Consider the following 26,147-nt stretch of genomic DNA (forward strand, 5'->3'; position numbering starts at 1 on the left):
AGCCACCAGGCCTGGCTGGCGCTTTTTTTTTTTTTTTTTTTTTGAGACAAGGTCTCACTGTTACCCACCCAGGCTGGAGTGCATGTGTAGTGGTGCGATCTCAGCTCATTGCAGCCTCATCCAGCCTCAAGTGATCCTCCCACCATAGGCACATGCCACCACATGTGGCTAGTTTTTTTGATTGTTAGTAGAGACAAGGTCTTGCTGTGTTGCTCAGGCTCGTCTGGAACTCCTGGGCTCAAGCAGTCCTGCTTCAGCCTCCCAAAATGCTAGGATTACAGGCATGAGCCACCATGCGTGATCCCAAAGCAGTTCTGATCAGGGAAATCTCCAGACTTTTCACTAGTCTTTAAGAGAGGGACAAGCCATGCTTTTGACTTTTTGAACCTTTTAAGGGAGTTCTTAGAGGGGCAGTCAAGTGCCTGGCATACAGCAGATGCTCAGGAAGCCATTGCTATTACTGGCCTCTGGGGAGGTCCCCCTGCCAGGGCTGGTTCAGAGATGAATCCTCTGGGCTTTATATCCTCCTGGTCTCATGAGGCAGAGAGACCCCTGGCCGCTCTTGTCAGAAGGTAGCCACATGGCCCTGGGTCTTGCCTCCAGCTACTGAGTTCAGCCAAGTGCTTCTTTATGCAGCCTGAGAAACCCTCCAAGTCATGTCTCCGGGCAGAGGGGCCTTGTGTCCTGGCCTCCCTCGCTCACCAGTCTGCCTGGTCTGGGCAGCTTGGGTGTTTGGCTGTCTGCTCCTGGCCTTGGCGACCTCGTGGCTCTTGCTTGATCCCTTGTAGACTAGGCCTGGGGCAAAGATCACAGCTGTTGCTTCCCTTGACGTTGGCACCCTCGCTTCCTGGCAGCTGCACCTATGATTGGATCACAGGCACGGCAGACACGAAGCTCCACTCGGGTGCTCTGTGGGATTGGAAGTGGAGGGGCAGGCAATCCCTTTCCAGTGACTCCTGATGGCCGAGTGCTTATTAACACTTGTCTGGGGCCTTCTGAGAACCAGGGGTGCCCCAGGCCTCTCCAGAAGGCCTGAGGGAGCCTTGGGAGTATATGCAGGATTTAAAGCATGATTTTATTCCCCAAATCCCCTGCCCAGAGCTGGAAACATGGGTCGAGCTCCTCCCCGGCTTCCCTCTGCAGGATGAGGAACTGTTACTTGACCCTGTCTGAGCCCGTTTCCTCCTCTGTAGAATGTGGATAATACTAGTGTCTGCCTGACAGTGCCTGGTGAAGATTAAGTGAAAATATGCATGCCAAGTCACCGCCACACGTGCCCAGGGTGATGGGGGGCAGGGCAGGCCACCAGGTAGGCAGAACGAGGTCAGTCTTGATTAGGCTTGGCCCAGTCTGTCCTCTCTACTTGATGTCAGTGTCAGTTGGTTCCGGAAACATCTACTGGCCTGGGTAATTAATTGCAGATGCTTCTACACCGGTAGCTTGGCTTCATTCTGCCTGTAGGGTGCTTTATCTGTTGACATCAAGAGGAGAGCACGTGTTCCGGCTGATTTGGCTTTATGAGGTGCGTTCCCAGCATAGGCATGGCTGTGCTAAGCTGACATGAGCCAGGTGCTCCCGGCCTGTCCGTGATCTTTGGAGAGGATGGACTAGGGGTGGGGAGGTGCTTTCTTAGAGACATCTCTATGCCTCTTCTGCTGCTGTCTCCCTGTAGCCCAGCCACTCCATCCTCCTGGGCACCTCCCACTGCACAGCCCTCCTCTGGAAGCCTGCCTGCTAGCCACCAGGGTCAGAATTGTTAGAGAAACCGTGCTTTTGAGGACTTGCTATGCTGAGCCTGTGTTCATCTTCTCATTTAACAATCATATTGCTTTACAAAGTACATATAACTGTCCCCATTTTATAGATGAGGAAGTCGGGAAATTCTGGGGAATTCCCTGCATGGCCACCGGGGCCTAGTGGGCTGGGCCAGGAAATCAGAGGCCCCGGGAACAAGCTCTGGGCTGCCCCAGTGAGGCCCAGAGACAGCCCTGTGCCCCGCTCATCCCAGCATACTGCTTCTGGCTGCCCTCCCCCAGCTGCCACCCCAGGCACCCTCTGTCCCTCCCTCCCTGGCCTTTGGGTGGGTCTGCCTACCTCATGGTCTGAAATCTGTCTGAACTACGAGCACTTGTCTCGCCCCTCCCCAGACTGAATTGAGTGAGGGCCTGTCCTACCCCTCAGTGTGGCCAGAAGTCTCAGCTAGGGCAGAACCGACCTCCGATGTATGTCTGGTCTTCTGGGGAAAGACCCCTCCCCTCCCATAGATCCCAGCCAGCTGATGCTGTCCTCCCTCCCAGCTGACCTCCGTCCTGCCGGATACAGCTGAGGGTGAGGCCTTGGCCTAGGGTTGGCTCAGTCCATACCTGGTAGGAGAGCTTCCTTCACAACCAGAGCCAGAGCCAGAAGGGGCAAACAGATGAAGATGAGAGACCCAGGAAGCACAGCAGATATCTTCTGGTGTGAGTCCCTTCACCCGACTCTTCAGAGGGAGGACAGCGATCTTGACCTCAGGAGGTTTGGCCAGGTAGCTGTTGACCAGGCAAGCAGATGTGGGTAGTTATGCCAGGAAGTGGTGGGCATCCGGACACCCCCACTCAGCATGTGCTTAGGGCACAATCAAAGCTGGTTCACAACAAAATTACAGCCTGCATTTTTAAAAGAGTGTGTTTATTCAAATAACAGTTTCATGGAGAAAGGCAGAATTTTGTTGGACTGAGGGTATTAGTGTTGCTTCCATTTGGAATCACCTGTTAGTGTGGGGTGCGGTCATACTATGATCATGGCCTATGACCTTCCTTCATGGGAGAAAAGGTGGTGCCAAGCCTCTTCCCCTTCTCCATGCCCCCTCGACCTTATATAGGCTTTCCTCCTGGCTTGGAGGCCATTCTCTTTCCTGGCCTGGGGCCCTGCCTCCCCGTCTCCTTCATCCTTCCTGCCCTTTTTGCTGACATTGAGTGTGGTGATGGGGAAGCCCAGGAGCCCTCGCCACAGCTCTGCCATGTCTCTGTGCCATCTAAAGCCCTGCCCCTCCCCCCCATCAGCACTGAGTCACAGCTTCTGGCAGTCTTGCCCCTGACCCCAGGATGCCTCTCAAGTAAGGGGCCTCTCCACCCTGGCAGAGCTGGCCAGATGGAGGCCAGTCTCCAAAGCAATAACCATGGCAACCAGTAGGGGGTGGGAAGAGCTGGCTTTTTGAACTGGCATCAGGAACTGAGGGGCGACACACAGCTGAGCCAAGGGGAAACCACGCCCTCCCAAGGCAAAATGCCCCCTATATTCCATTTCAGGAGAGAGGTAACATCCTAAACACACATACACACACAGCCCTCACACATCACACAACACATACACCCCACACCTCGTACACACCCCCCCACATACACCACACACACACACACATACACACACACCACACAAAACGTACACCCCACACATCACACAAAACACACACATCACACAAAACACACCACACACACACACACACACACGTTACTGTGTGCCAGGCACTTTCCTAAGAGTTTTGTAAACATTAATCCATTTAATGCTCTATAAGGTAGGTACTATTATTATTATTGTTGTTATTATTATTATTTGAGATGGAGTTTAACTCTTGTTGCCCAGGCTGGAGTGCAGTGGCATGATCTTGGCTCACTGCAGCCTCTGCCTCCTGGGTTCAAGCGATTCTCCTGCCTCAGCCTCCTGAGTGGCTGGGATTACAGGTATGCGCCACCATGCCTGGCTAATTTTGTATTTTTAGTAGAAACGGGGTATCTCCAGTGTCAATCAGGCTGGTCTCAAACTCCTGACCTCAGGTGATCACCTACGTCGACCTCCCAAAGTGCTGGGATTACAGGTGTGAGCCCCCACACCTGACCTGGTAGTATCATTGTTAACCCATTTTGGGGAATGGAGACACTGGGGCCCAGAGAAGTTGAGTGGCTTCCCCAGAGTCACACAGTAAGTGGTGAAGTTGGGCTTTGAGTCCATGCCCTGTGGCCAGGACCTTCCAAGCTGCCTCAGCAGCAGAGCTGTGGCCCCAAAGGACAGCTGAGTGGGGAGTGATCCTGGGACTGCAGCAAGCACATCTTTGTATTCAAGAGATTTGGCCTTTATCTTGGTTGTGGGACCAGGTAACACTGTGTAGCAGGACACTCACTGCTCAGTGGCATTGTACATGGGAGAAGGCCAGGGTGGCATGTGGTGTACACCTTTTGTCTTCCACCGCAGCCATGTAACCAGGTAGGGTTCCTCCTGACCTCAGAGGAGACATTGCCTCAGTTCTACTCAAGTCAGTGGGATTTTCAGGCTGTTGGTGAAAAAGGAGCTTGGGCCTGTGAGAGTAAAGGGGGCCTGGCCTGTCCCCAGCCTTGAGGGATATGCCAAAGGACCCAGAGTCCAGCTGGCACTACCTCACTTGTCCCAAAGTTGCTGACACAGAGCATTGCCCATGACAGGACTTAGGATACCTCCTACAGGCCCTAGCCGGGTTAGATCCAGAACGCAGGGCTTTAGCTAAGGCCCAGCTACCCTGATGGGAGGAAGTGGGGTGAGCTCTGGACAGGTGGATGTTTATGGGGTGAGCAGGGCTATGGATCAGCCCTGACTCCCATCCTTCACTGTGCCCTACTGCCCTTTGGGTCTTCTGTGTGCCAGCCTGTTCACCTACAGTCATCTGAGTCTCTGCAGGGTGGGCAGATGGTGGAGGAGGAAGTGAAGGAGGGGGTAGAAGGAGGTGGGCCCTGTGTGGCATCAAAGCATACTTGTCCACCAGCTCCTGAGTGGGACTGGCCAGCTCCCTGGAGCCCCTAGGGCGGCTAACTGAGGGCCCCTCCCTTCATGACATCCTGTCTTGATTTTCTAGGATCCTCCCACCGCTGGAAGGCCCTCCTGCCCAGGCATCCCCGAGCAGCACCACGCTTGGTGAGGGCTCCCAGCCTGATTGGCCAGGAGGCAGCCGCTATGACCTGGACGAGATTGACGCCTACTGGCTGGAGCTCATCAACTCGGAACTTAAGGAGATGGGTAGGTGACCACTGCATTAAGAATGGGATCAGGGGCCAGGTGTGGTGGCCTGTAATCCCAGCACTTTGGGAGGCCGAGGTGGGTGGATCACCTGAGGTCGGGAGTTTGAGACCAGCCTGACCAACATAGGGAAACCCCATCTCTACTAAAAAAAATACAAAATTAGCCAGGCGTGGTGGTGCATGCCTGTAATCCCAGCTACTCGGGAGACTGAGGCAGGAGAATCACTTGAACCCGGGAGGCAGAGATTGCGGTGAGCCGAGATCGCCCCATTGCACTCCAGCCTGGGCAACAAGAACGAAACTCCATCTCAAAAAAAAAAAATGGGATCAGGGCAGAGCAGGGAGGGTTTTCTTCCCATCCTGGGAGGGGCAGTGGCCTGGGCAGAGCCATGGTACTGCATGGATCTGAGGGGAATGTCCATACTGCATTACTGAATGGTGACCTGACTGGTTAGTGTCTCTGTGCCTCCTGAAGTTTCGGCAGCTGTCAGGTGGGGGCAATAATAGCACATCAGTTACAGGGATTTTGGGACAGTTGTGGTAAGCACGAATGTTATAGGAAGAGTCAGTGAGCACGCAAGGGAGTCTATGATGGCCAATGGGGCTGGGGTCAGAAGGTGTGGGCTACCTGGCTGAAGCCCACTAATGTGTCCCAGGAAGGGCTAACTCGACCATATTCAGCCACCCGCAGAGGTCCCCTCATGCACACAGCACGAGCAGTGCCTTCTCCGTGGAGCCGGCCACATCCCAGAGACCCTCATGTTAATCGTACACATGTGTCCTTGTGGTCATAGGCAGGCTGTCTAAAGTTAGAACGCCAGCACAGGTCGGGGGCCTTTGAGATGGGATGGTCCAGATCATTCCATTTTCAGACGATGGAGCTGAGGAACAAGGCAGTGGCGGTTTCTCCCCAGGCCACACAGTGGATAGGTGGAAACCCTCCCAGACATCCGCCCTGAAATCCTGCAGCCCCAGGAGCCAAGTCCTCTTCAAAGCTCACTGCTGGGCCCCTAACCCCACCACGTCCTACTGTCCTCCTCACAGAGAGGCCGGAGCTGGATGAGCTAACACTGGAACGTGTGCTGGAGGAGCTGGAGACCCTGTGCCACCAGAATATGGCCAGGGCCATTGAGACACAGGAGGGGCTGGGCATCGAGTATGATGAGGATGTCGTCTGTGACGTGTGCCGCTCTCCTGAGGGCGAGGATGGCAACGAGATGGTCTTCTGTGACAAGTGCAACGTCTGTGTGCATCAGGTGGGCAGACGCCCCAGTCACCCTCACCCATGCCACGCACACTGCCTGGCAGACCCCTGCTTGGCTCTCTAGGGGCACCATGGGCAGAGGCCCTTAAGAAGGAAGGAGGAGGAAGGGAATGGCGAGCGTGCTTTGTGGTGCCATATGCACCCAGGGCCCCTTGGCTTAGGCCTGCCAGCCAGACTCAAGCCAGTACCGGTTGGCTGGTCTTTCCGTCCTCTCCCATCAGCCTCCCTTAGACCCTCCCTGCCATGCACCCTGTCCCTGCCCCTCCTCCTCTGCTCCTCATGTCCTGAATTTACCAAAAGACAGCCCACTGCTGTCACCAAAAGCAAAGCTGCATGGTTTCAAATCATGGCTCTGCCCTTCACAAGCTGTGTAACTTTACACAAGTTTCATAACCTCTCTGGGCCTGTGTTTTCTCAATTATGCATAAATAAGACTGGTTGCGTGGATTAAATTGTGTACTGTGGGTCTTTGTTTAGAACAGTCTAGTAAGGAATCTACCTATTTGTCAAAATCACTGGCATTATATCCCAGTGCAGCCTAGCCAGGCTCCCCTTGGTTTGGGGCCCAAGGCTCGAGGTCTTGAGTATCTCTGGGCCTTGTCTGCAGACCTGACTAGGACCTAGTGGACCCATTCTGGACCTCACTTTAAAGCTGCCCTTTCCCACCATTGCTGGAATAGCCCCTGGGGAGCTCAGAGGCAGGGGCTTCACTGGGCTAGGTGGTGGGTGGGCAGTGCACGTTTCATATAAACAGACACATCCCTTATACCCAGCAGCTCTCAGGTTCATGTGTCTCACCCAAGTCCCAGAGCCCTCCTATTTCTTAGACAGGGACCCATGAAGAGGGTTTCCCCCTGTCATGCCTATGGGTGGGGGAAACCCTCTTCATGGGTCTCTGGGTAAGAAATAGGAGGGCTCTGGGACTTGGTTCCAGGAAGTACACACCCAGTTTTGTACACACCCAACTGAAGGGGCTTCCTGGAACCTCCTGAAGTCTGTTGCTGCTTAGGAACGTCTGGCTAAAATGACTCCTCCCAGCAGAGGGCAGACCTCAACCCTTTTCACAGAGGACTGAAATGGTGACAGTTCAGGCATACAAGCAGGCCAAGGAAGGCTTTCCAGGAGCCCTTCCTCCCTTCCTTGCATTGTAACTCCTCAGGAGGTGTACCTGCCAGAGGCTGGAGGCTGTGTGCAGTGTAGCATGGGGCTGGCATTGGACCAAATGCAGCTGACTGCTGACCAGACACAGATTGGCCAATGCCACTGATGCATGACCACCCTACTCTCTCCTAGGCATGCTATGGGATCCTCAAGGTGCCCACAGGCAGCTGGCTGTGCCGGACGTGTGCCCTGGGTGTCCAGCCAAAGTGCCTGCTCTGCCCCAAGCGAGGAGGAGCCTTGAAGCCCACCAGAAGTGGAACCAAGTGGGTGCACGTCAGCTGCGCCCTATGGATTCCTGAGGTGGGTGGGCGTGGAGGTGAGGCAGCCCAAGGAACAGCCATGGGGAAGTAGGTCCGCGTGGGACTCGGGTAGCAGAGCAGTGGGAAAAGAAGATGATGGACTCAATTGAAACACTAGGATCATAGGGCCGGGCGCGGTGGCTCACACCTGTAATCCCAGCACTTAGGGAGGCCAAGGCGGGCAGATTGCCTGAGGTTGGGAGTTCGAGCCTGACCAACATGGGGAAACCCTGTCTGTACTAAAAATACAAAAAAATTAGCCAGGCATGGTGGCACATGCCTGTAATCCCAGCTACTCAGGAGGCTGACGCAGAGAATCGCTTGAACCCAGGAGGTAGAAGTTGCAGTGAGCAGAGATCACACCATTGCACTCCAGCCTGGACAACAAAAGCAAAACTCCATCTCAAAAAAAAATAAATAAGATGAAATAAAGATTTAAAAAACAAAACAAAACAAAACACTGGGATCAGGCTGAGCTCAGTGGCTTACTTGGGAGACTGAAGCAGGTGGATCACCTGAGTTCAGGAGTTCGAGACCAGCCTGGCCAACATAGTAAAACCCCCTCTCTACAAAAATACAAAAATTAGCAGGATGTGGTGGCAGGCACCTGTAGTCCCAGCTACTCAGGAGGCAGAGGCAGGAGAATCATTTGAACACAGGAGGCGGAGGTTGCAGTGACCTGAGATTGTACCATTCCACTCCAGCCTGGGTGACAGAGAAAGACTCTGTCTCAAAAAAAAAAAAAGGCACTGGGATATCAGGTGATGGGCCAGCAAAAAATCCAGGCCGCAGCCCATAAGGAGCTTTGCCTTTAGACTTGGACAGAACTCAAGTGGTGACTTCTGTGAGAAAATGGGGTTATGGACCACTAGGAGATTCAGGAGGTAGGTACAGAAATCAGGCAGCTGACTATAGGGGACAGCAGCTTGTGGAGTCCATCTAAATCTAGGCAGTGATTCCATCCAAAGTCAAGCCACATGTTCAAAACAAAGATAAGCCAACTGACATAAAAGAGAATCGGGCAAGAGGCCAAGGCGGGTGGATCACTTGAGGTCAAGAGTTTAAGACCAGTCTGGCCAGCATGGTGAAACCCTGTCTCTATTAAAAATACAAAAAAAAAAAAAATTTATCTGAGCTTGGTGGCACATGCCTATAATCCCAGCTACTTGGGTGGCTGAGGCACGAGAATCATTTGAACCCGAGAGGCAGAGGTTGCAGTGAGCCGAGATCGCACCTCTGCACTCCTGCCTGGACAACAGAACAAGACTCTGTCTCAAAAGAAAAAAGAGAGAGAGAGAGAGTATCAGGCTGTAAGCCTAATGGGAAGCTGGCTAGTGGGCCTGCTGCTATGGCTGCGGCTGGGATGGAGGTGTGGGCATGTGTCTGAGTCCAGGTGGGAGTACCATGGGCAATAGGCTGGGTCTAGAGTGGGTGAGTTAGCAGAGGTCCTGGGTTCCTGGAAGGCCAGTCATTTTATTTGAAATGTGAAATGCACCAGAGTTTCAAGCCCAGCCCTACTGTGTGGACTGGCTCAGACTGAGGCCCACTCCAGTGCTGCCTGTGCTCTGAAGCAAGCCAGGTGGCCCTGTCCGTAAGTGGCCCTCTCCTTCCTGGGCTGACAGTCTGAAGCCCACATTGCAGCCTTCTGCGATAATAGTTGTTTGTGTCAGCAGTAGGCGCTTGCAGGTCAGCATATTGAAGACTGGGACCACCTCTGAGTGTACCCTGGGCTGGGCATAGCAGAGACAGTACCAACAGGGACTCCATCATGAAGACCCTTTGGCTCAGGACTTTTGGAGAGAATTGCTTTTTCCATCCTCAGTCATTGGCAGTGGGGAGACAAATGTGCCCTGCCTCTGGGCTGTGGGGTGGTCTCTGCCCAGAGACTTGGGCATAGTTGTAGGCCTGTCCTCACAGAAAGGGCTAAGCAAAGGCACATCCCCGGGAGAGCCCTGAAGACCTTCAGGAGGCCGGGCACAGCAGCTCACACCTGTAATCCTAGCACTTTGGGAGGTCGAGGCGGGCGGATCTCAAGGTCAGGAGTTTGAGACCAGCCTGGCCAACATGGTGAAACCCCCATCTCTACTAAAAATACAAAGATTAGCTGGGTGTGGTGGCGCATGCCTGTAATCCCAGCTACTCAGGAGGCTGAGGCAGGAGAATCGCTTGAACCCAGGAGGCGGAGGTTGCAGTGAGCCGAGATTGTGCCACTGCACTCCAGCTGCGCAACAGAGCAAGACTTCGTCTCCAGAAAAAAAAAAGAACTTCAAGAGGAAATGCCACTATGAGACTTTTTCTTGGTGCCTAGAAAAGTAATATAAATATCCAAGTAAGAACAGACTATGCTAAAAATTAAAAAGAAAAGAAAAATAATATAAATACAAGGCCAGGCGCGGTGGCTCACGTCTATAATCCCAGCACTTTGGGAGCCAAAGCGGGCGGATCATGAGGTCAAGAGATCGAGACCATGCTGGTGAACATGGTAAAACCCCGTCTCTACTAAACATACAAAAATTAACTTGGCATGGTGGCTCACGCCAGTAGTCCCAGCTACCCAGGAGGCCGAGGCAGGAAAATCGCTTGAACCTGGAAGGTAGAGGTGGCAGTGAGCTGAGATCGTGCCACTGCACTCCAGCCTGGTGACAGAGTGAGACTCCATCTCCAAAAAAAGAAAGAAATAATATAAAAAGGAAAACAACAACTCTGAAGATGTTATTAACAAAGGCCTGAATGCAGAAAGGAGGGTGATCTTGCATGTACCCATACACACACCAAAGCACCTCTCTTTTCAAGGCCCACACAATTGCAAGCACACACACTTAGTCAGTTATACACACTGATGGCACTCACACATTCACAGATAATTTAAGATTAGTCTCAGATGAGCACACACAACCAGTGGTCAGCCTGCAAGAGTTAGGAGAAATTCCAGCCTTTGAGCCATGTGTGTTTGGTGTCAGGAGGGACTTGGGATTCAGGTGCTCAGCCACTGCCCTGTCTCCTCACCACCTAGTTTCAGCAGATAGTCCCCCATTGTGGAGAAAGGAAAACAGTAACATGTCTAATTCATGGGGTGGCGAACTGGGGGCAGGCTGGGGACGAGAGAGATGATGGAACTCCCTGTGTCCTGCCCAGGTCAGCATCGGCTGCCCAGAGAAGATGGAGCCCATCACCAAGATCTCGCATATCCCAGCCAGCCGCTGGGCTCTGTCCTGCAGCCTCTGTAAGGAATGCACAGGCACCTGCATCCAGGTATGTGGCCTACTTCACCTTCCTCCTGCCAGGAGCCGGCTGAGAGACAGGCATGCCTGGGGCCTCAGACAGCAACTGCCACCATCCTCTCCCCTCCATGGGGCCGCAGACTGATGCGGCCCAGAGTCAGAATCGCACCTGATGGCGAACATTCCTCCACCCCCAGGTCTTCTAGGGAGTGGAACTGACTCAGGGAACCAAGGCTTACCACCCCATTGGAATGCTAAGAACTCTGGCTTTCCCTGAACGCAGTGTCTTGGGGCTTGATGAATATATTTAGCCTTGCTCTGACATTGAACTTGACATGTTGTGGGTTTGGGAATCAAACTTTTCCTCTGGCTAAGCTAATAGACTCTCCTGACACTGGAAGGGCTGTACCAGTCTGTCTTTAGCAAAGTCTAGCCTGCATTAGAGTCACCTGGAGGGCTTGGTAAACATAAACCACTGGGCCTATTCCTGAGAGGCTCTGACTCAGTAGGTCTCCAGTGAAGCTGAGAATTTGCATTTCTAACAAGCTCCCAGGTGATGTTGATGTCTCGGTCTATAGTTTGGGGGTGCAGGTGGGGGTCATCATTTGTCCCCCTCAAATTTTAGGAACACAGTTGTCATTATAAACATTAATTGTGCTTCCACTCATCTATGGACCTTCAAAAGGATTTGTGAGTACAGCATAAGCATTCATAGTAGTCAGGTGCGTGATTGCTAACACAGTTATCAGCTGCCCAGAGCCGTCATCCAAGGCTGAGAGGGTCAGGCCTCAAGCTGTCTGAGCAAAAGGAGAGGGAAGGGGTCTTAAGTCCAGCCCCTCCTCCCAGAGGACAAAAGGGAGACCATAGTCCCCATCTTAGATGAGTTAGTGACCTATCATCAGCCTTTCTTTTGATGCTCCGTGATCCCAGAGTCATTTTGCCCACACAAAAATGCAGCTTGAGGCCAGGTGTGGCGGCTCACTCCTGTAATTCCAGCACTTTGGGAAGGCTGAGGCAGGTGGATCACTTGAGGTCAGGAGTTCAAGACCAGCCTGGCCAATGTGGCAAAACCCCATCTGTACTAAAAATACCAAAACTAGGTGGTACATGCCTGTAGTCCCAGCTACTTGGGAGGCTGAGACAGGAGAATTGCTTGAACCTGGGAGGCAGAGGTTGCATTGAGCTGAGATCGAGATCGAGCCACTGCACTCCAGCCTGGGCAACAGAGCAACAGAGTGAGACTCTGTTTCAAAAAAAAAAAATGCAGCTTGTCCCCAGAGGGGTTTCTCAGCTGCCTTCTGATTGACTCACCCAGGGCACATGGTGTTGAATAGGTTACTTTTCCAGGTGCCCCAGAGCTCCTCCTCCTCCCCTGCCATAACTCCCATCCTGCACAGGAGGTCGGGAGCCCATGCCATTCTATTCAGGTTCTCACCAGCATTGTGCATTTTCAGTAGAGCCTTGGGGGAAGCCCCTCTATCTTCTCCCCCTCCACCAGATTCCCTCCGTGTCTGATGCTGCCCTTCCTCTCCCTACAGTGTTCCATGCCTTCCTGCGTCACGGCATTCCATGTCACTTGCGCCTTTGACCACAGCCTGGAAATGCGGACTATATTAGCAGACAATGATGAGGTCAAATTCAAGTCATTCTGCCAGGAGCACAGTGACGGGGGCCCACGTAATGAGCCCACATCTGAGCCTGCGGAGCCCAGCCAGGCTGGTGAGGACCTGGAAAAGGTGACCCTGCGCAAACAGCGACTGCAGCAGCTTGAGGAGGACTTCTATGAGCTGGTAGAGCCAGCCGAGGTGGCCGAGCGGCTGGACCTGGCTGAGGCGCTGGTCGACTTCATCTACCAGTACTGGAAGCTGAAGAGGAAAGCCAATGCCAACCAGCCACTGCTGACCCCCAAGACCGATGAGGTGGACAACCTGGCCCAGCAGGAGCAGGATGTCCTATACCGCCGCCTGAAGCTCTTCACGCATCTGCGGCAGGACCTAGAGAGGGTGAGTTCCCCTGCCGCCTGCCCACCCACCTGCCTGGTGAGTCCAGGAGACCTTTCTATGCCACAGTCATTGCCCTGGAGCAGCCAGGACTCACCAGGACTCAAACTATGAGCTCTGGTGGACCAGCCCTGCTTCAGGGACCTGCCAAGGGCCCTGGACCCAGCTTCCCCACTCCCCTCCTTCCCACCTACATTGCAGCCACCACCTCCTGGCCAGCCAGATGAGGGCATCCAGGTCCTAGAGAGTTTGGGGTTGACTGACACTTTACAGAACAGAGAAGGGTCCAGTTCTTGTGTCTCCAAGACCCTCTTGTCCCAGCTCTATCACAGGCCTGGTGAATGGTGGGGGCCCTGCCAAGTCATGAGGCTGGGGAGCGCCAGAGCTAGGGCAAGGACCCAGACTTCCAGCACTTGCCTCTGTGGTCGCTGCTTGGTGCTGACACATAAGCTTGCATTGAGAATCTGAGACAGAAGGAACTGGGGCTTCCCAAACTGTCCCCATCACCCATGCTGAGAGCCCAGGACATCAAGATCCAGAAGCAGCCAAACAAGCGCGTGCCGGGCCAGGCCAGGGTGGACAGGGGTGAACGCAGCTCTTTGGGGTGCTGGGCAGAGAGAAGAGAGGCAGGAAGCCGACAGGGTGAGCTCATGGAACAGTGGGGTGGAAGGAGGAGGTGAAAGTGGCAAGTGGATCGCAGGAGGCTGGGCTGGTGGATCACAGTGTGTCTGGAAGCTGCAGAAGCACTGAGGACTGCCGCACTGTGGCTGGGACTTCCACCCAACACTCCCTGGAGGAGAAGTCCCAGAGTCTGGAACGGGTGGCTTGGCTGAAACCCCGCCCCGCCCCCCCAGCTGTGCGCTGGGAGACATGACGGCTTGGTCCAGGGTGCTGAGTGAAATGAAGCAGGAGGTCTGGGTCCTTGTCCAGTCCTCTGAACCCCACAGGCTGTTCCAGCCTCTCCTCTCTGGGACATTTCTAGGGTCCCAGAGTATGCAGGACTATGTCACAGTGTATCCCCTGGGTTCAGACACACATGCTCACCCTCTCCCTGGGACCTGTCAGGAAACAGCCCTGGGCAGGAGCATGCAGGGAGCTTTGTGTGACCCGAAGCAGCCGCTTTTCTTATCTGCATCTCAGTGGGCAAGGCTATAAAATGGGTAGAACATCTCTGAGGCTGTTCTACTATCAGGGAAGGGGCACTGGACCCTGCTTCCCCACTCCCCTCCTTCCCACTCATCTTCCCTGGGGCCTGCTCAAGAGGGAAATGACCTGTTGGCCCTGGAGAGCACTCACTGCCTGGCAGCCAACTTGCCACCAGGCCAGAAGGAAGAGGTAGGAGTGGGAGGAACCAGATGTCCCTGGCTCCAGCCAGGACAGAGGGCAAGGCCACCTACATTGCAGCCACCACCTCCTGGCCAGCCCAGCCTCCTGTCACATGTGGCAGGGGCATCAGGTGTAAGCCCTTCTGAGACTAAAGCTGTTTCCAGAATCGTCTTCAGGCCACCATATCTCCACTCGCCAGACCTCCAGTGGAAACACCTGCTTTCACTCCTGCTGTTTCCCAAACAACCTCTCAGAACTGCCCTCCCTGTTCTGTGTTGGTCAGCCCACAGGTCTGGCCCCGGCTGGGTTGCCCAGGGAGGTCAGGGGCTGACTCACTTATGTAGTCATTATCCTAGAAAAAGAGCCTTGAGGAAGATCCTCCCAGCCTTGCTGAGCAGATGAGGAAACAGGGGCTCTGAGAGAGGAATAACAGGAAGCCTTAGAGGAACTCCATTCCAAGGGTTTTGAGCTTGAATTTGGACCTCAGTTGGGGGCAGAAAAGGAGTTGTTGGCTGATTCACTATTCTGTAAATTTCCTGGGCAAAAGCATCCCCTTATCAGTCCCCTAACCGTCCCACCCCAGTGTCAGTGGTTCAGGTGGGGCCTGGGGCTGAGGTTGGCAGGCTCTGGGGTTCCGAGGAAGGACAGTTGCTGCACAGACCCCTCCGATGGGGGCCAGAGCACTCCAGAGTCAGGTGTGAACCATCCCCCTCCTCTGGGAAGAGAAAGCAGGGCAAATTTTGAAGTATATGCAGCCTCTTAGGCTTGGGGGGCCCTGTGAAATGCTGCTTCCTGAGCAGCCACCAAGCTGGGCTGGCGGACACCAGCTTCGATGAGAGCAAGGGCATGCACAGCCTGGCAGGGCCAAGGAGGGACAGCCATGAGCCATGTTGACCCCCATCAGAGGCCCAGCCTCAAGGCTTTTCCAGGTTACACATTTGCAACTTGGGTGAATGAACAGCGACAAGAACTCTGCCTCAGGGGAGGCTTTCTGCAAAGGCCCCCAGGTGGTTGGTGGCCTGACCAGCAGGCCCAGTCTCGGACCGTGGCTCAGTGCCAGCAGCCAGGAGGATCCAGCCTGTAACTGGGCACAAAGCCAGCCTGGGCGGGAATCCTCGGAAGATGGGGTAGGGCTTGAGGTTGAGGCCTTGGTAGCCTGGCTTTGCATCCAGTTCCCGCACTCCCAGCTCTGTGCCTTCTTTGTTTCAGTTTTTACTTCTCTAAGTTTCAGTTTTTTTGTCTGTAAAATGGAAATAAGGATCAAACTGACCTTGGGGTTGTAGCGCATGGGACAGAGTGCCCACCACTGTGGGCCATGATTGTTGTTACTGTCCTGTCCCCTCAGCATTTGGCTCTGAGAAGAAGGGAGGCCACAGTGGCCCACCCTGTAATCCCAGCACTTTGAGAGGCCAAGGCGGGCAGATCACGAGGTCAGGAGATCGAGACCATCTTGGTTAACACAGTGAAACCCCATCTCTACTAAAAATACAAAAAATTAGCCGGATGTGGTGGCGGGCGCCTGTAGTCCTAGCTACTCTTGAGGCTGAGGCAGAATCGCTTGAACCGAGGAGGTAAAAGTTGCGGTGAGCCAAGATTGCATCACAGCACTCCAGCATGGGCGACACAGTGAGACTTTCTCAAAAAAAAAAAAAAAAAAAACAAAAAAACGGGGAGGCCAGGCTGGGCGTGGTGGCTCACTCCTATAATCTCAGCACTTTGGGAGGCCGAGGTGGGCAAATCACCTGCAGTTAGGCATTCAAGACCAGCTTGGCCAACATGGAGAAACCCCGTCTCTACTAAGAACACAAAATTAGCCAGATGTGGTGGTGCATTCCTGTAATCCCAGCTACTTGGGAGGCTGAGGCAGGAGAATCGCTCGAACCCGGGAGGCGGAGGTTGCGGTGCGCAGAAATTGCACTATTGTACTGGAGCCTGGGCCACAAGAGCAAAACTCTGTCTCAAAAAAAAAAAAAAAAGGGAAACCAGCCCTTGTGCTCTGAGGGTGAGCTCCACAGAGGACCAAAAGGGCAGGCCCAGTGCTAGGGCCTGAGAACCCAGCATCCTCCCAGATTGATTCTTTCCTCCACGGCCAGGCCGGGGTTTTGCTGAGAGAAACAGGAGCCAGGGCTGCCACCAGCATGAAATTCCATTTTATGGTCAGCCAGATGTGCTTTCCTAAAATTTCAACCATGGGCCTCGGCCCTGCCGGACACCCGGAAGGCATGGCCACTGCAGCCTCCCAGAGTTATTTACGGCTGACAAAAAAAACTGCAGCACTGTTGATCAGCCCGACAAGTGCCGGCCAGTGTCCCCTAGCAACCGTGCTGACGGGCAGGCTGTGCAGGGACTTGCTGCTTGTGGCTCTGGCTCTGGTCACCAGGAGTTTCTTTGAGAGCTTGAGAAGAAGGCCAAGAGGGTAGAGGCAGCTCTTGAGACACACACCTACCCCAAGGATGACCTGGGACAACTTCCCAAGGAGGGAGAGGCTCAGTGGGAAGCGGCTCCTGGCGTCAGTGCCTGGATGGTGGTCCCCTCGGCCTTCCCCCAAAGCCAACCTTGTCCTGGGCAGCTCTAGCCTCCAGACCTCTGGCTCCTTTGCCCCAGAACCTCCCATCTCTAGGGCTCCCCCAACCCACTCGTGCCCCTGCCTCCCCCAAGCCCAGTCAGCCACCTCCAGCTGCTCCCAGGTCGGTAGCCCAGAAATCGCCACATCCTCCCTGCCCGAAGCCTCCTGCTCTCCCTGCTCATTTGTCTCTCAGGCGCTCCACCCTTTTCTGTCCTCCTTTCTTCACTCACTTCCTGTTTGGCACTGGCCCGCCCATGTCCCTGCCCCTACCCCTCTCAGAGGTCAGACCCCTGGCAGAGCTTCACCCAGTAGGAGCCACTCCCTCCACCAGGAGAAACCCCACAGCACCAAGCAGCTCAGTCCCTGCTGCACTCCCCATCTCGTACCTGCTGCCCACATGCTGGGCTCCACCTCCCTCAGGGCGCCCTCTTGCTCTTAGTAGACAGCCTCCCCTCTGTCCTCACACCAGGGCCTCTAACCTCCTGCCAGCAGAGCCTCTGGGTCTGTTCTCTTCCCTTCCCTCCTGTCTTTTTCCCCCACAGTGGTCACTTTTCCAGCCTATACCTGCAGCCCACAAGTCTCTCTCTTTTTTTTTTTTTTTTTTTCTTGAGACGGAGTCTTGCTCTGTCACCCAGGCTGGAGTGTAGTGGTGCGATTTCAGCTCACTGCAACCTCTGCCTCCCGAGTTTAAATGATTCTCCTGCCTCAGCCTCCTGAGTAGCTGAGATTATAGGCGCGCACCACCACGCCTAGCTAAATTTTGTGTTTTTGGTAGAGACAGGGTTTTTTTTTTTTTTTTTTTTGAGACGGAGTTTCGCTCTTGTTACCCAGGCCGGAGTGCAATGGCGCGATCTCGGCTCACCGCAACCTCCGCCTCCTGGGTTCAGGCAATTCTCCTGCCTCAGCCTCCTGAGTAGCTGGGATTACAGGCACGCGCCACCATGCCCAGCTAATTTTTTTTTGTATTTTTAGTAGAGACGGGGTTTCACCATGTTGACCAGGATGGTCTCGATCTCTTGACCTCGTGATCCACCCGCCTCGGCCTCCCAAAGTGCTGGGATTACAGGCTTGAGCCACCGCGCCCGGCCTTGAGACAGGGTTTTACCATGTTGGTCAGGCTGGTCTCGAACTCCTGACCTGGTGATCCACCTGCCTCAGCCTCCCAAAGTGCTGGGATTACAGGGGTGAGCCACCGCACCCAGCCTGAGTCTGTCTTTTTTTCATCCTCTCTGCAGGTCATTTTCCACCAACATTTGAATCTGTTCAACCCTTTCTCATCTTCAAAAGCAAATCCTCCCTCCCTGTTTCCCTCTAGTCATGGGTTCCTCCACTCCCACCCCTATCTCTCCTTTCCGGTCATCCCTCGTGATATTTGCATCCTTGCTTCCCACTCTGGCTGGGTTTCCACCACTTCCCAGAGCCTGCCACTTGGGCCGCAGGCAGCCTCCCCCACCCACCTCTGCATCCCCCGACCCTCTCAGCAGCAGCTGCCACGGTCAGGCCTGCCCTTGGTCTTGGAGTCATTTTCCTACGATGCCTTGGCCCCCCTGAGGTCCCGGGTTACCCCCTCCCTCTCTGGCTGCTCCTTGGCCTCAGTGGTCACCCATTTCTTTCCCTGGACTGCTCACTCCCAGGGCCGGAGGCCTCAGACTCCACTGCCTGTCACAGCTGCCCACCTCTTTGCCCCACGTGAGGGTGCTGGCTGCCTCTCCTTGAGCTCCACACCAAGTCCCTTCTAAAGGCCGCCAGCATGTCATGCCCAGCATCCCTGTTAGTTTGCTAGGCCTGCCCGAGTGCCACCAGCTGGATGGTGAGATTCATCCTCACGGTGGAGGCTGGAAGCCCAAGGTTGAGGTATCAGCAGGATTAGGTCCTTCCGGGGGCTCTGCAGGAGAGTGTCTTCCCTGCCTCCAGCTTTTGGTGGTTGCCAGAAATCTTTGCTGTTCCTTGGCCTGCAGACATCTCTCTAGTCTCTGCCTCTTCCAGGTCACATGCCCTTCTCCCTGTAGGTCCCTGTGTCAGGACTCACTCAAGCCCCACCCTAATGTAGTATGATGTCATCTTAACCATTTATATCTGCAGCGACCCTATTTCCAAATAAGGTCACATTGCAGGGGTCCTAGTAAAAATGAAATGAATTTTGGAGGAACACTATTCGATCCAGTACAGAAGCCACTGGAGGGTTTTTTTTCTTTTGTTTTTGTTTTTCAAAATGGAGTCTCACTCTCTCCCCCAGGCTGGAGTGCAGTGGTAGGATCTTGGCTCACTGCAACTTCCACCTCCCGGGTTCAAGCGATTCTCCTGCCTCAGCTTCCCAAGTAGCTGGAAGGTGTGCACCACCACGCCCAGCTAAATTTTTGTATTATTAGTAGAAATGGGCATCATGTTGGCCAGGATGGTCTTGATCTCTTGACCTCGTGATCTGCCCTCCTCAGCCTCCCAAAGTGCTGGGATTATAGGCGTGAGCCACAGCACCCGGCTTCCACTGGAGGTTTTAAGGAGAGAAGGGAAGTGTCTCACCACTCTGAGAATCCAGCCCTGGCTTCCCTTGGCCTGGCTTGGTGAAGCCTCAGCGCCTGCCCTCCTCCCTTGCCAGCCCCACCCGCTTCACTGCTCCCTTCGGTCTCCTGCTGTGAGGCTCTGCTCTGCCTTCCCCCGCCTGGCCTGGCTTGGATTTCTGTCCCCCACCATGTGATCAACACCCACTCCCACTGGCTGCTCGTGTGTCCAAGACGCCTTGCCCAGCACCCCCCCAGGTGTGGGTCGGAGGCGCCTGGTCCTGTCAGTAGCTGGTCAGCACCTGCCTCTCTGAGACGAAGGGGGCCCCAGTGGCATTGCTGCTTGAGCCCGGGGCCCCAGTGGCGTTGCTGCTTGAGCCCAGGGCCCCACACAGCGCAGGTCCACAGAGCTGTAGCCGGTGCTGAGGGGTGTGGAGGAAGGAGGCTGGTTGGAGGCTGGTTTTCAGGAGGTCCAGGTTTTGACAGGAGGGTGGGCCATGCAAGTAGGCTACAGACAGGGCCCATAGGCTGGGGCCAGGTGGTTGCAGCCCAGGGCGGCCCCTTGGGAGGTCCTCGCCATAGGGATATGTAGAGCTGAGGCTCAGAAACGGGTGGCCTGGTGCTCACAGTCTACACTGTGGGCGCACACACCAGCGTGGAAGGCCACGGAGAGTCCGTGCAGGGAGAGTCCATGCAGAGCAAGTCACGTGGAGGCCTGAGACTGGAACCAACTTTGTGGTATATACTTCACGGCCGGGCTCAGGAAAGAAAGGAAGATGCCCATACCCAGAAGAGAGGTCTGATCATGGCTACCCTTGAACTGGTTGAAATGACGGTCATGCCAACAGATGGGATCTGGAACCAGATCTCATCCCAGCTTAAGAACATGAAGACTGAACTCAGCCTTAAAGATGGAATGCAATGGGAAACAGAGCCTGGTCCCAGCTGGAAAGATCCTGGTGGGACCCAGGATCCAAGCTAAGCAGCTTTGGCCAACTGTCCCCGATAATGGAGTCTCCATCCTGTGCTAAAGACCAAGAAAGTGTCTCAAGGGAGTGGGCCTGGTCTTGGCTCCAGAAGCGTGGCCTGCCCTGAGAGCAGCCAAGACGGGATGACCTAGTGGGGTAAGGTGCCAGGTGGGCAGGCAGCAGCATGGTCCATCCTGCAGGTGCCTCCTCTGGGACCACCTGTAGGATGGATTCATGTCCCGTGGGCTTAGCAAGCTGGTGTCTGAGGCTCCAAGGGGCTCTTCCCTTGAGGCAGTCAGAGGCCCCTGCCTTCTCAGCTGAGGAGTTCTGTGACTGTGGCAGAGTGAAGGTGGCCATGTGGATGTGGGAGCCTGGCTCAGGTCCCATTGCAGCAGGTAGACATGAGTTGGCTGCAGGTTGGGCACAGGTGGGTTAGGACTTCCTGTCTGCTCAAAACTATTCTGCTGGTGCTCTCTCTGGCTCCAAGTACCGGGGCCATTTGTGGCTCAAGACAGGTGTTACTGCCATGCAGTTTGTGTCTGAAGAATTTATTTGGTGGGAAGGAAAGGCTTTGGACAGGAGGCAGAGGGATGAAGTTGGTGACCTGGTGAGACCCTGATGAGCCTGGGGGCACTGTGATTATAGAGGAGAGCAACCATGTTGGCAGGGCCTTGGAGGCAGCATGGCTGACCTTGACAGGAAGGTAAGACTCAGCGGAGGAAGGTGGATGTGCCGGGCTGATCTAACCAGATGCTTTCCCCTGGCCGCTGTGGCTCAGTCAGCAACCACAGGGCTGAGGCTGTGTTTGGCCTTATGTTTTGGATCACAGACATACATCACAGGGCTGAGTATGCGCTCAGGGTCTTGGGAATTGGTTTGCAGATGTTCTGGGCAGGATGGGCTGTGATGGTAGCCTGTGCCCCTGGCACTGCCTCCACCCGTAGCAAGGTCCCCAGAGATGGGAGGTCTGGGGTGGTTGCCCCTGAGTAAGGTGGAAAATCTCTCTTGTTTTCTCAGGTTAGAAATCTGTGCTACATGGTGACAAGGCGCGAGAGAACGAAACACGCCATCTGCAAACTCCAGGAGCAGATATTCCACCTGCAGATGAAACTTATTGAACAGGATCTGTGTCGAGGTAGGCGCCTTCCCCACCTGCTACCGCCGCCTCCGTGTGCCCTCTCTTGCGGGGCTGAGTTTCAAGGAGGGTGTGTCTTTGGAGCCTAGTGGAGTGTGTGCATGGAGCCAGGGGCCACTGGCCCCTTGCCCCTACCCTTCACCATCCAATTAGTAGGCCCAAATGGGGGCCTGACAGGGGCTGGGCTGGGCATCACTAGGCAAAGAGCCAGAGGTTGGAATGCAGCCATCAGGCCTGCCCTCAGGGATCTTTCTGGTTCACTAGGCCATAGCAGTTCAGGAGCTGATTCCATGTGAACAGGTTCAGAGTAGAAGTCCTGGTGGCTCTCTGCTGGTGCTGAGGCAGGAAGGACCAAAAGCTGGTGAGCTTCCCTGAACCTGGGTGTGCCTGGGAGTCAGTTCTGAAGAAGGCAGCTGCTGCCCCACAGATGCGACAGGACCTGGAAGTTGCTTCTCTCTGACCCTAACAGGATTCATGCCCGGCATCCGCAGTGTTTTTTGCTGTTTTCTTCTTCTCTTGGTGTTACATGTGTTTAATGGATCTGGAAATCAAAGGCTAAAGGAAGCTCTGACGTTGATCTTACCTGTTAATTGCGGATATTGCCAGGCACAGGGCCCTTCCTGGAGTGTATACATGTTAAGAAGGGCAACACTTAGCCCCCGAAATGGTGCCCCTGTGTTGCATTTATATGCAGCAGAAATAGCTGGATGGAGAGAGATTTTGAGCCAGGGTCTGCCACTGCCACTTCAGCCTCGGGATTGGACTGGAACTGGAGTGAAGAGGAGGGAGGAGAGCTGCTGAGCCACCACTGGAGCAAATGACTGAGGACCTCTGTTGCCCCCACTTGTGCCCAAGAGCTGAGCTGACCTGCTTGTGCTGTGGTATCACCACCCACTCTGGCTCTGGCATCTGGCCTTGCCAGCTTCAGGCACTGGTCGGGGCAGGTTATGGCCATGCAGAGCTCACCATGTACCCAAAGACTGTGGCAGCTTCCTGGCTGCTGGAGCTTTCCAGGCCCCCTGTCTTCTGTTTATTCATTCAGCCAGCATTAACTGAGCACGGATTGGATAGGGTTCCTGCCCTCATGGAACCCACCATCTGGAGAGAGAAAGGAACGTGTTACCGCAGAGGCTACAGTTGCTGCCAGTGAGGGATAGACGTATCAGGGATGTCTTCCCAGAAGCAGTGATGCTCAAACATCTCAGGCCTCTTAGCACTTGGCTGTGGCCACACGTCAGCTGCAGAAGGAGAAGCCCACACAAGGCACCCACAGTTGAGAAAGCAGAGGGTGGCAAGCCACGAGCAGTGCCCTCAGGCACAGGATTTCAGACACGTGGTCAAGAGCCTGGAGGGTCCACATCCCCACATTGGTTCTGGGGACATTTCACCTCCTTGCCTTAAGTGTCAACAATACACAACTCTTTGTTCAGAGCCAGGCAGGGCATCTGGAGACAACCAGCTTGCCCCATCCAAAGCTGCCGCTCAAACTGTTGTGACGCTTGATGCCTGGGGTGGGACATGGGTTGTGTGTATATCGGCAAGGCTGTCTGGCCTGGCGGCTGGAAAAAGCCTCCTAGTGGAGATGATATGTGGGCTGTGAGCTGAACTGGGTAAAGGATAGGACAAGAAAACAGCATATTTGGAGACTTAATGGCCAGAGCATGTCTTGGCAGAGAAACTGGAAGGAGGCTGCAATGGCTGCACCAGGTAGAAGAAAGACTCCTAAAGTGATGACAGGTAACCAGGGTCACGTGTGCAAGGTCTTGTAGCCTAGGGGAGGAGCTTAGACTGTCCTGAGAGAATGGGGAGCCTCAGGAGCCTGCCTCCAAAGTATCTAGGCATTGGTCCCATGGTACAGATGAGATTGCCCAGGCACAGTGGCGCATGCCTGAAATCCCAGCACTTTGGGAGACCACAGTGGGAGGATCGCTTGAAGCCAGGAGTTCCAGACCAGCTTGTCTCTACAAAAATTAGCTGAGCTTGGTAACACGTGCCTGTATTCCAAGCTGCATGGGGAGCAGAAGTGGGAGGATTGCTTGAGCACAGTAGTTTGAGGCTGCAAGCGAGCTATGATCACACCACTGCACTCCAGCCTAGTAATAGAGCCAGACTCTGTCCCTTAAAAATAAACAAACAGATGTGGCTGGGCACGGTGGCTCACACCTGTAATCCCAGCACTTTGAGAGGCCAAGGTGGAAGGATCACTGGATCCAAGAGTTCAAGACCAACCTGGGCAACATAGCAAGACTCTGTCTCTATGAAATTTGAAAATTAGCCAGGTTGGTGGAATGTACCTGTGGTCCCAGCTACTCGGGAGGCTGAGGCTGGAGGATCACTTGAGCCTGGGAGGTCAAGGCTGCAGTGAACTATGATTGTACTACTGCTGTCCATCATGATCAACAGCATAAGACCCTGTCTCAAAACAAAACAAAACACATGAGACTGAGACTTGGCCTGAATTGAAAGGATACGAGGGCCAGAGGTGCACCCTGAATCTCCCATCTACTTTGCTGCCTGACTTCAAAAGCCAGAGAGACCAGGGCAGGAGACTTGTTCAGGGAAGCTGACCTGGGTGTCAGGAATGGAACCCAAGCCTCTTGACCCCTCAGATAGTGTTCTTTCTGCCATCGTGTCTAGCCCCTCAGCCCAGCATTCAAGGCCTTGCCCTGTCCAGACTCCCCTCCAGCCATTCTTCCCAGCACCCGTACTCTCTCCCAAGGCTGCAGGTCATGCAGGTCACCTGAAGTCCAGGTCCTGCGAGCGCCTCTCCTTGTGGCCCTGTGCCCACCCCAAGTCCCCCACAGGCTGCAGTGGACAATTGGCTCACCCCACCACGCCAGCCATCCTCTGGCTCCAACCTTTTTGCTGTGGAGGGTGAGCACTGGCTGATGGAGTACTCCTGGGCTGCCACACAAGGATCTTGGTGCTGACTGAGGCTCCTCAGGGTAACCATCTCCCCCCTCTCACTTTCCCTGACACAGAGCGGTCTGGGAGGAGAGCAAAGGGCAAGAAGAGTGACTCGAAGAGGAAAGGCTGCAAGGGCTCCAAGGGCAGCCCTGAGAAGAAAGAGAAAGTGAAGGCGGGGCCTGACTCAGTCCTGGGGCAGCTGGGTGAGTGGGGGCCGTGCTGGCCTGCAGACACGGGCAGGCTTGACCATCACCACACTCACAGCTCTGTCCGCCCTGGGAAGCCAGCTGCACAGAGTAGGAGACCGAGGCCCATGAGGGGTAACCAGGCCCTTGCTTGCCCAGGTGCTCACACCTTCCACCCACAAAGGAGACAGATCTCAGAGCCCCGTGTGACAGCCTGGGAAATGCCCCTTCTGTAGACCTAGTTGGAGGCTGGGCCACGCCCACTCAGGAACTGTCCACTCATTACCCTGGCTGAGGTCCTGGGTGCTGGATTTTTTCAGAGGCCCCCAGGACAGCCCCATGCTGGCAGGGGAGGATCCTCCAGAAATCCCCATCCTTGTCCTACTCTCCCAGAATCTTCTAAATGGGCCCTCCCCTCAACATCATTAGACCCTCCTGGAGCTACCCAGAGATACCCAGAGGAGTGGCTGCAGGCCCTGGCCCTCCCCACCACCTCCACTGTCCCTGGCCTCCTGTTAGGCAGAGCAGCCTATTGGGAGCAGTGTGACTCCTAGGACCTCACATGCTTCCTCCAGAAGCTCTGGATCCCTGGATGCTCAGGGAGCAGCATGGAGTCCCCTTCCAGACCTCACCTCTGGCACAGAAGCCCCAGGTCATCCTTTCTGTCCCTCTGTCTCAAGAAGGGGACAAGCCAGGCCTGGTGGTGCATGCCTGTAATCTCAGCTGCTCAGGAGGCTGAGGTGTGAGGATTGTTTGAACCCAGGAGGTTGAGGCTGCAGTGCACCATGATCGTGCCACTGCACTCCAGCCTGGGTGACAGAGCAAGACCAAGTTCCTTCATTCCATGCCCCTCCCACAAAAAAAGGGGATAACTTGGGGGTGTCTAACAGGAAATCCAGTCTCACGTCTCACCAGCTCCCCACTCCCAGCCTCAGTAAAGGAGGAAGTTTCCGCCTCCCATCTGCTGGCATTTCACTTGCCTCCTCTCTCCCCTGACATCCAGGAGGGACTGGATACCACTTGCTAGCCTATTCTTGCCTGATCCCCTTATCCCAGCTCTTTGCTGCAAGCTCTGGGAGGCAACGCTTACAAAGACCGAGCGCCCCCTGGCGGCCTTAAGGGCGCTTTTCTCCAGATTCCTCCTTCTCCAACCCCACCAGAATGGGGTGACGGACAGGGCCAACTTTGTGGGTAGCAACCTCTGCAGCTGCACAGGGTCCTTGTTCTTGGTTCAGTGCTCTGCTGCTGCCACCTTGAAGTTTCTTCCCCCATGGCAGACTTTCTGGTAAAATCCAGAAAACCTGCTAGACAAACTAAAAGAGCTATAACACTCCGCCTCGACAGTGTTAATAATATTTGAACAAGGAGCCTATATTTTCATTTTGTACTCCATCCCACAAATTATGAAGCCCGTCTTGAGGGCTGCACTTCCTTCTGGAGAGAAGGGTGTTAGCAGTCCCTACTCTGGTGGTGTTGGCAGGAGGGATGGAGAAAACAAGGTAGCTCACCTGGGTCTGGCACAAAGGGGACAAAGGGGACAGAGAGAAGGCGGCACATGGTGGTGTGCTGGGAACGTCAGCGGGCTTCCTGAAA

General features: G+C 54.7%; 1 protein-coding gene and 1 non-coding gene across 13 annotated transcripts in view; one reads left to right on the plus strand and one right to left on the minus strand.

Annotated features, from left to right (window-relative positions):
• The window catches only part of JADE2 (jade family PHD finger 2), a 60,251-nt gene that overhangs the window by 29,349 nt on the left and 4,755 nt on the right, over nt 1-26,147 (plus strand). For 10 of the 12 annotated variants that reach the window (XM_012439999.2, XM_012439822.2, XM_012439750.3 and 7 more), the window contains 7 exons: nt 4,862-5,022; nt 6,069-6,280; nt 7,582-7,749; nt 10,884-11,000; nt 12,508-12,972; nt 21,345-21,462; nt 24,444-24,572. In XM_012439999.2, coding sequence (XP_012295422.2) covers nt 4,862-5,022; nt 6,069-6,280; nt 7,582-7,749; nt 10,884-11,000; nt 12,508-12,972; nt 21,345-21,462; nt 24,444-24,572 — 1,370 coding nt within the window. The remainder of the gene's footprint in view (nt 1-4,861; nt 5,023-6,068; nt 6,281-7,581; nt 7,750-10,883; nt 11,001-12,507; nt 12,973-21,344; nt 21,463-24,443; nt 24,573-26,147) is intronic. The other 2 variants (XM_012440162.3, XM_012440081.3) reach the window with 1 other exon arrangement.
• Nucleotides 25,828-25,887, minus strand: LOC135270721 (U7 small nuclear RNA). The gene has a single exon (XR_010338850.1). It is a non-coding gene; the product is annotated as a U7 small nuclear RNA (small nuclear RNA).

Source organism: Aotus nancymaae, unplaced genomic scaffold (genome assembly GCF_030222135.1).
Source record: "Aotus nancymaae isolate 86718 unplaced genomic scaffold, 86718_ANA_hifiasm-v0.15.2.pri h1tg000064l_1, whole genome shotgun sequence".
Classification (NCBI taxonomy): Eukaryota; Metazoa; Chordata; class Mammalia; order Primates; family Aotidae; genus Aotus; species Aotus nancymaae.